This window comes from Triticum urartu, chromosome 6A (genome assembly GCF_056163025.1).
Source record: "Triticum urartu cultivar PI428250 chromosome 6A, HENAU_Tu73, whole genome shotgun sequence".
NCBI lineage: Eukaryota > Viridiplantae > Streptophyta > Magnoliopsida > Poales > Poaceae > Triticum > Triticum urartu.
This window is the reverse complement of record NC_141878.1, coordinates 19,509,633-19,519,717: the sequence shown is the minus strand read 5'-3', so window position 1 is coordinate 19,519,717 and position 10,085 is coordinate 19,509,633. Positions and strand designations below refer to the sequence as shown.

The 10,085-nt window shown below is 45.7% G+C and overlaps 1 protein-coding gene across 1 annotated transcript; it reads right to left on the bottom strand.

Annotated features, from left to right (window-relative positions):
* Positions 1–3,293: 3,293 nt before the first annotated feature.
* LOC147963327 (disease resistance protein Pik-2-like) lies at positions 3,294–9,745 on the bottom strand. The gene is made up of 4 exons (XM_087528051.1): positions 8,587–9,745; positions 8,399–8,494; positions 7,044–7,790; positions 3,294–5,341 (listed from the first exon to the last, which is right to left on the bottom strand). The coding sequence occupies exons 1-4, from the start codon at positions 9,727–9,729 to the stop codon at positions 3,437–3,439; spliced, it is 3,891 nt and encodes a 1,296-aa protein (XP_087384177.1). The 5' UTR covers positions 9,730–9,745; the 3' UTR covers positions 3,294–3,436.
* Positions 9,746–10,085: the final 340 nt, after the last annotated feature.

The window sequence follows — 10,085 nt, the reverse complement described above, 5'->3', positions numbered from 1 at the left end:
GCCTTTGGGGAGGAGGAACAGGAAAACGTCCGCTGGCAAGACGCCTCAGTCGACGCTGGTGGCGGAACCAGTTGTTCAGGACGCCGGTGACGCCAATCGGACTTCTGTTTCCTTCGTCATACCGCCGTCGAGTGTTCTACCTTCTGCGTCGACTGCCCAAGCTCCTGTCGATCCACCTTCAGTTTTTGCCACCCATCACGTCCCAGAGGACGAAGTGAACATTACTAGGGAAAACCTTATACACAGAATATTACCAGCAGCGCTCTTCAAAATACGATGCTACTGCTATTTAGCAACAACGCGTGCCGGAAAAATGCGCTGCTGAAAGAAAAATAGCAGTAGCGCGTCATCTCTAAACCGCGCTACTGCTCTAATTGCCATGACCTCGCCTTCCAGCTAGTTATAGCAGTAGCGCCTTACACCGTACCGCGCTACCGCTATTCTCCTTACCTGTAGCGCTTTTTCATACCCGCGCTACTACTAACCCTACCTTATCACCACGCGGCCGACCCTCTCTCTCACTCACTCTCCCTCTCAGTCACTCTCGCCCGCGCCGATAACCATTGTCGTTCGTCATCGCCGCCGCCGTCGTCCGTCCGCCACCGAGGTACTCCCTCCTTCCGTCCCTCATCCTCCCACCACGCCCTCCACCCTCCTCCTCCCACCGCGCCCTCCTCCCTCCGCCTGCGGCCGCCCCCTCCTCCCTCCTCCGCCGGCAGCCCTCCTCCCACCGCCCCTCCCTCCTCCTCCGGCCGGCCCCTGCACCTCCTCCTCCGGCCGCCCCTCCCCCTCCTCTCTCCTCCCTCCCTCCCTTGTCTCTGTTTTTACAAATCGTAGGTAACTAGTTTATTTAGCAAGTGATTAATATAACTAGCTTATTTATATTAAGTGCTTAATGGACCTAGTTTATTTAGTAAGTGCTTAATATAACTAGTTTATTTAGTAAGTAGTTAATAAAACTAGTTTATTTAGTAAGTAGTTAATAAAACTAGTTTAATTAGTGTTAGGATTATATATAAGATATTTTTGAATATATTTTTTTTCATATTTTGAACCATTGAAATGCAATGACCATCGATAAGTGGCCTATGTTTTGCCGGAGTGTTGATTAATTTCCGTTCCGGCAAATTTCAGGGCATGCATCGTCCGCTTCGGCCGCCAGCACGCGGTCTTCCGCCACTCCGGCCTCTTCTGCTGTTTCCGTCTTCCTACGCCTCTGCTGCTTCTGCTAGTGGTGGTGCAGCTCCCGATCTTTGTCCAGGCGGCCACAATCTTCTTCTTCTTCGTCCAGGCGACCCCGGCTGTGCTGCTGTTGACGGTACCAGCGCCCCGCCCTGAAATTGCTGCCATATGGACAAATTGATGTGAGATTGTTTGGATAACATCATGGCAGCATCATTGTAGATCAGACTGATGTGAAATTGATTTGAATTAGAGCACCAGTGGATCATCCAGTTGGATTAATTGGATGTTTGTTCTATAATTTGAGGAGCGTGTAAAACTGAATTGTCTATCCTATATAGTGACTGTAATTTGGAGTGGTGGCTGTAATTTGGATTAATTGGAGTAACTTGGATAAATTGGAGTAACCAAATGTTCAGTCTAAGCTCAGAATTAATGGAGTGGGTTGACTAACTAGACTTGAAAACTGCATTAGATACGATTCGATAAGTTTCAGAACTTCAGATTCAGTAAATAAAAACGGAGTATAGCTTGGTTGCATCCTCATCTTCTTGCATCTCGATTCAGTAAGCTTCAGAACTTTAGATTGGTTCTTGTTAGCTTGGCTGCAGCTCTATTTTGCCCTGCTCCTGTTGTTAGTTCAGTAAGTTTCAGTAAGAATGGAGTACATTTTCCTGGCTGAACCAAGTTCAGACAAAATAGGACAAATTGCATTCAGTAAAGCAAACTTTTGACTAAATTTTTGCCAAACAAGAGGACACATCTATCACCACATGTTCTTGGCTGAACCAAGGTCACCATAGGGTGTGATTGGAATACAAGAAAAGAAAAGTGTGTCTATGGATGACACATTTATTTTCAGTTTAAACTGTTTTGTCAAACTGAAAATTCCATAGTTGTAGCAACTCTGAAAACAGTCCGGGATTTTTGACAGTGTAAATGGACTTCACAGTCCCAGATTTAACATAGGGTGACTTGACACCATTACGAAGACCTCGCCATACATCCGCTCGGCGCCACACAGCCTCCCTGAGAGCAGTGAGTGAGCGAGGGGCATCAGTTAGTGAGCTCAAAACCAGTTCAGTCAGTAGCAGGGTGGAGCAGTGGAGTGTGACATCACATCACTTGATGCACTAATTCAGTCAAAAGCAGAGTGAGAGAGCCAAATTCAGTAACCTGCAATGTCTCGGTGGACTGTATGACCTATTGCAAACAAAAAACTTGCAAAAATGCGTCTGTGAGAGAGTATGACCCTGATATATTAGTGGTTTTCGCTGTTTAGGTTTCGGTAAGAAAATGTCTGCAGAATGTCATCATGGATCAACAACTAATGCATCTACAGGCTACAGCAGGATACTCACGAGTTCATCAACAACAGGATAGTCACAAGTTCATCTAGTATAGCATGATGCACCTATAGCAAGAATGTTCAGCACTAGCTCACCTCACGGCGTCGGCGTTGTGGTTGTGGTGGTGGTGGGGGAAGTTGGGCGACGGCAGCGTCCAGCTCCTCCTCACGGCGACGTCCTCCCGCTCCTCCTCACGAGGCGTCCTCCATGCAGCTCCATCTCCGACTACTGGCGGCGGAGGGCCCCGGGAGGGAGGGGACGGGGACGCGGACGCGAGGTGGATGGAGGCTGCAGAAAGACGAGCTCCTCACCTGAATACCGGCAGAAGCAGCCCCGGGAAAGGGACTGGCACAAGCAGAGCGGAGAGCCGGAGGGGGAAAACTGAGCCTTGTCCTCGTCGTGGTTCACCATGGGGAAGGATGAGGGGAACAAGGAGAGGGAAGCTGCAGGGGAGGCGTGGGGCGAGCGGGGGAGCTCCGGCGTGGGGGAGCCGAGCAAGGGATCTCCGGCGCGGGAGAGGAGCGGGGGAGCAGAGGAGCGCTGTGTTTGTAGGTAATTTGCTGGGGGGGGGGGGGGGGGGGGGGGGGGGGGGGTTCGGAAAACTACCACGATGGCAAGTTTTCCCCAACGGACGGAGTACAACAAAGGAATACACATGGATGCATCCTGTCGGTAGTCTGTGATTTTTATATGAAATTTACATCAAAGGAAGTGCTGTGTAGTGCGTTTTTAAGTGATACTGCATACCACTGCTGCATTACAGACTTACAGTCCTGCTGTATACGCCCGAGTGACCCAGTTTTGTAACAGGTACATCAATTACTAGGTAGAATACAGGAGAAGTACGGTAATAAGAATCCGATGGAAACACACACACACACATACAGGAGAATACTGTTTAATAGTCAGTCAATAATGTTCACTCTCACGTGCTCCGCTTCCCTCTGCACCTCAAATATTTTACTGTTATACCTGTTACCAGCATTAGGCAACTGAATTTCTTTGAGGCTTTTGAGGGCTGGCAGCCCGGAGATGTCCTTCAGCTTCTGGCACACACCAATTTGTAGCAGCTCAAGCTTGGGCATTGTGTCTTCTTCAAACACCACCGACTGGAGCTTGTCTAAGAAACGGAGCTCCAGCACCATGAGGCTAGGGAAAGATGACCTTTGCAAATGAAGCTGTGTCCCCCTGAACGAGTCATAGTGCAGACGTAGTACTGCTATATTTGGTAGCACCCTGAGGGCTTGTATGGCATCATCTTGCTCCAATCTGCTAAACCTTAGCACCAACTTGGAGAGATTCTGAAGCGTATGGATCCATTTTGTTACATTGACCAGCTTGCCATGCAGAGCGAGGCTCTCGAGGCTGCTTGGTGGCAACAAATCCTCACCCAAACAGCCATCTAACATGTTCTTCTCTTCATGCGGGTCCCCTATTTCAACTGACAAAGATTGAAGCTGATTATGACCAGTAATGGCAGACCATAACTCATTGATGTTTCTGTAGCTCACACCACCCACTTTAAGCTTACGTAGCTGAGTAAGCTCTCCAAACTCTTTTACAGTGGCATTTCCATTTCTCCCGGAAACATCCACAACACCTAGTGCATGAAGGGCCTTCAATTTACCAATCCCTTTAGGAAGTACAACGCCATCTAGCAGCATCTCCTGGAAGCAGTATAGATTGAATATATCATACCTGTTCAAACCAGCATCTAGAACTTGTGGTCTCAAGAAAAGATGACCTCTGGACAACAAAACACTGCATGTTTGACATGTGGAAATACGATTAATGTAATTTTCATGCTTATCAACTATGTCATCCTCTCTCTTGACACCATGTTTACGGTCCCAATAACCATCTGCCCGAAGGTGCTGTAGCTTCCGAAGATTGGTGATTGTTGTTGGCAACTCAGGTATATGTGTACCTCTAACATCCAGTGTTTCGAGGTGCCTCAAATTCCGGAAAGAATTAGGCAGGAAGAAAATGTTGCAACATCCTCGAAGAGAAAGGTACTTGAGGTGACGGAGCTGCCCGATTGGATCAAGATGATGATCTCTTAACCCCAGTGTGTCTTCTAAGTCAAGCACTCGAACAAACCTCATATTTTCGGAGATGAAAAATGATCTCCACTCTCCAAACACTGTCAATGACCGTACGTGTGACAAGTCTAACATGCTCTCCAGCACATCTTTGTCCCTTTTCCAGTTGCTGCCTATGACAAGATGACGTATTGCACCTTGTGTGTCACTCAAACAACATCCTTCCTCCAGTGTCAAAACAAAGTTTTCCTCCCTAGCTTTTGAGATGCATATTTCACGGATCATATCATGAAGTTGGCAGGAATTGATTTTCTGACTGTATTGGTCTGTCCCTTCCCCAGGCAGGATCATACTCCTATCCAAGAGCTCATCAAAATACCTCCGACAAAGTTCAATTGCAGTCATGCCATGCATATCTCTTGAGTAACCCTCTGCAGTCCACCGCCTCACCAAGCGACCCCACCTAATTCTCTGGTCTTCTTGAAATATGGATAGGTATAAGAAAGCGGACTTGAGATGGTATGGCAAACCATTGTAGCTCCTCATAAGAATTGTCTTTATTGTCCTAAGTTCAGAATTTATCTCCAGTTCAGTGTTAATACCATCACTCATCTTCTTCCATTCAATAGCAGTTTTTGGTTTAGTGGCTAGGAATCCACCGATAGTCGATATTGCAAGAGGAAGTCCATCACATTTCTGCAGGATAAGTCTTGCTTGTTCCATCATAGCTGGGACTAAATCTGTTTTTTCACTATTTTCCTTGAATACCTGCAACGGACATAATTTGAAAAGGTTAACTATTTGGATTAAAATATTACTGTTGCTAAATTAAGAATATTTAGTAACATGAGCTTGTTTGTCCTAGTTTCCACTTGTACCTTCTGGAAGTCAAAGCCCTAGCCTTAAGGGTATGTTTACGAAAAACTATCCATGGATTTAACATTTACTAAACTGAAATTCTCAGCATATGGGGAATTCACTAAGCATTGAAATTTCCTTGTATCCTGGGTGTGGACTAAACTGTAATCATAGATACTGCTACTATTCAAATGTGCACCTACAATAACATGTTTTGGGTAAAAAAAACTATTAATGTACTTCACAAAAAATCTAAAAGGTACAAAAAAAATTCCCGTGGAATGAAAAATAAATTTGAATGAAAAAAATTGCTACTATAGCTGCAATTTCAATGGCGTCCATTAACACTCCTAACAAAGTAATTGAGATACTTCGATGGCTTCCATTAAACAAACAAATATAACTCCTTGACTATGGTGAGAACATTTGATGCCGCAACTGACTCAAGGAAGCAGAATTGTACAACAACGTTTCCCAGGATACAAGGAAATTTCAATCTCAACAACAAACCGGCTAAAGCCTGTCATAAGGAAATTTCACAAAAACCTTAATGCCTTACACCCGCTACAACAGACCGACTAAAGCCTGTCGTAGGGAGAGAGAATATAGCAAGAAGGGTAGAGCTAGGCCATGCCAACTTGAGAAAATGGTGGCTCATTAACAACAGTGAATTACCTCCTCACACCATTGACAAATTCGCACCTGCCACACCCAAGGTGTACCCTCCTCCCACCAAGCAGGACAAATAGGGTGTGACACACAATGAGGAAGCCCTGGCAGGCCCACGCAGCACACAAGAAAGATCGGCACATTTATTGTACCACAAACTGTGGCTGGCAACCTAGCTATTGCATCCCCACCCTACAGCTATTGAAGTGAACTTCTATGTCACCAGATGTTGTCCGACCATTGCCACGTGATGCAGACAAACCATGCTAGCCAAAGCATGGTCATCGTCTACGAACCCTGACACACTCAGACACTAGCCAAGACAAGCGTCTGAGCAACGTTGGTGGGGCAATATGGCACAAGTTCCTCAACATTCACTCCCTTGCCACACGAAGCCACAAATACCTACACATGATATATGCGCACGCCCTTGCAAGCTAAACGATGCCCCGCAGACCCAGAGAGACACCAACTGTGGCTCACATGAACACAGAAACAAGCTTGCTGTTGTCCTGGCCTCCGCTCGAACCTAAGACAACCAGAGCGGCAGAATCCCGATAGCACCGACAAACATGTCAGCTGCTGGCCATCACCGCCCCACCACCCTGCGGAGGCCCCAACATGCCGCGTGTACGGAGGCTCCGCTTGTAGCATCCAAGCCCGCTGCCCAGTCACACGAGCCCACCACGGCACCTTCCTGAAATTTAGCAAGACGGTCCAGATCTAATATGTTCCTAGATATAATGGACATTTTCCTAGATCTAAAATTATGCAAGTACAAGATTATTAGAGTTTAAACATTTTTTTTTCAGAGAAGACGTCACCTTTTATACTTCTAAATTGCAGATTGAGAGAAAAATATAATGTTACATGAGGTAAGAGTAATGAAATGTGAAGCAAAAACTATATGAAAGGGAAAAAGGGCTACTAGTTCTAAAATTACCTTCTTTTTTAAGAGGTCAAGTGCAGCATCCTTTTTCAGACCACCAAGATGGTACCTGTTCTTGTCCTCTACTGAACAATGTTTGGCAATACTGTTTTCTCTTGTGGTGACTATGATCCTTCCAGCATTATACAAACACGATTTGACCAACTCCCACTCAGAGGTGGACAATATATCATCAAGAACAACAAGGCACCTTTTCATTTTTAGTACCCGAGCTAGTTCCTCCTTCAACTCTTGAAGATTCATCACTGATATGCTTTTCTTCTGTGCCCCAGTTGTTGCTCCAGCCGGATCTTCTTGGATAGTATTCTGAAGCTGCAAAGCCAAATCTCTAAGGAGTACTTCTGGCTTAAAAGGACGCAATGCAGTGGCCCAAGCACGCTTCCAGCCACCAAGTTCTTGGCTCCGGTAGATGCTTCGAACAAGAGAGGTTTTCCCAAGACCTCCCATTCCCCAAACTGAGATCACCGTACAACACTTCTTGTTGTCGGGCTGGCCAACTAATTTGATAAGAAAAAAATTCTCTGTTTCTCGCCCACAAAGCAATTCATCAGCCAGTGCCAGTGTCCTGCTGCGATCAAACTTCTTTCTAGCAGTTGAGTTACAAATTTTGTCTTCACCTGCAATGTTAGGTTCTGGGTTTTCCTCATGTATTTCATCGCTGGGCAATGCTGTGTCTGTCTCACTGGTAGCAACTTTGTGTCTGTAGGAAATAGGCTCGGTGGAACATGATGCTCGGTTAACCTAAAAAAAAAGAACAGATCTATGAGAATTTATGTACTTTTGCTCAGAGTTAAATGTTGAGGATTTTCAGGTGCACACTTTTTGTGAGAGTAGTATGCCCAACAGATTATCTAAGTCCATATACAATGTGTTCATCCTTACTCAACTTTAAAGCACAATATGTTTTTCAATTAGTGTGCATTATACGAAGACGCATGTCTCAGCTTTATTTCCCTCTAACTTTAAAGTTTGTTAAATAAGTTTGAGCACCAGGATTAGCTCATTTATACACAAATGTTTGCCAATTTTAGTGAGAGCACTATGCCCAACAAATTATCTAACTTCATATATATCCTTGGTTCCACTTTTAAAAATAATGTCTATTTTTTCAATTCGCGATACTAGGAGGTATGTCTCAGTTTTCTTTCCCTCAAATTTTGATGTTTGAGCACCAAGATTGGCTCGTTCGTACACAGTTGTTTAGGCTACTAAAGCTAGATTGCTAGGTTGTGCGCGTGTGTGTGGCTAAAAAGAAAACACTAGTGAACATTTATACATCCCAAATATAATCTATGGATATGGAATTCAAGATTTGAATTTCGATTTTTCAATCAGTGCTGGAGTCCCACCTTCAGTTTCTCCTCCACGGTAGCAGCCTTTGCTTCGTCGTTGTTGTCGACCATTGCTACACTAACAGTGCCCATGTTAACCTGTCCCACTGAATTCTGCAATCAGACGTGAAATGAAAAGAAGAATCAACCATCTGTAATAAGAAATAAACAAGTCTATAACAAAACAATGCAAGAAACAGACTTACCTTCTTGTGGAACAAATAAATAGTTTGATCACAGGACAACTGCTTGAACTCTGAAACTTGGTACGGTTTCTCTGTGCACAAGCATGCAATTTCAACTTGCTGCGTGGAAACGATGATTCTACTTTGTTTCTTGTTGTCAGGAAAGTACTTCTTAATGCAATGCCACTCTTCTATCGTGGACAGGTCATTTATGATAACCAGGTAGCTATTGCTACACAACAGTGCATTAAACACATGGACTAAATCACTTTGATCCATCTTCTCCATCTTGGCCAGAACAGCCCCAACACTTGTTTCTTTTCCAGGCTTTCCAACGTAATCATAGGAATTTTCATAAAATTGCCTTTCCAAGCTCTGAAGAAATTCTTGTGGATTGAAAGATGGCTTTCCAACCTCATCATGTGAATTTTCATAAAACTGCCTTACCAAGCTCCGGAGGAACTCTTGTGGATTGAAAGGATGCATCAATCTAATCCAAGCATGGAAGCCAAACCTTTTCAATACCTTCGGGTCATCATAAATCTCCTGGATGGCAGATGTCTTCCCAATATCACCGCAAGTTCCCCACATGGCAATCACCCTAAGGTTCACATCGTTGCTGTTAATCAGCTGATGGAGGTCCACCACTGATGATTTTTCATGCACAAAGGTGGCAAACCTTGCTTCTGTGATGCCAAACATTGCCACACTGGCAATGCTGGCCTGCTCCTCTGCCGCGGTAGGATTGGAGCATGAGCTCTCCTTGATGAGGCGATAGCGCAGGTTCCTGTTGCTCACATCCTCCACCTCAGCCCTCAGCTCCTTCACCTCCTTGGCGATGCGGCGTCGGTCACCTGGGTTGCGGGGAATGCACCCCAAAAATGGCCTTTTCTCTGAGTGGAGGCCAAAATCCATGAGGCTGTCCTCCACTTTGTAGGCCAGGACCCCAATCTGTTTCACCCAGGTGGTGAGCACCTTGTTCTGGCTCTGCTCCTCGTCAGCCGTCATCAGGAACGACTGCATCATCTGCAGCTCGTCCCTGATGAAGTTCACATCGCGCTCGACACCGAGCTGCAGCGCGATTTCCTCCGCCGCCTTGGACGTGGCATAGCCCAGTGCGCCGCGCAGCGCGGCCTTCCCCAAGCTCACCCCCGTCGCCTCCATGGCTCTGCTTCCTGGCTGTGATGTGGAGGTGGTGGTGCTAATGGCAGATGTGGGTCTAACAGCTGATAAGGGCGATAGAACTAATAAGGGGACTCCATTTCAGCTACCAGCTTTATGTCAAGTGGGCATTTTTCTTCATCATCATTACAAGGCTGAAGGCTCGAGGCAGCATCATGTGCGGTGGGGTCCTAACAAAGTAATTTAGCACCATCATACGCACCCACTTGCCCAATCCCAGCTCATGTTGGCTTCCAGATTAGTTTAACATGGCCGCATGACCCGACTATGTTTGGCTTTGTATCAAAGGTTGATTCGATGGTGAGTGCCGCCTCGCTAATGTAACGTTTCTCATCTGA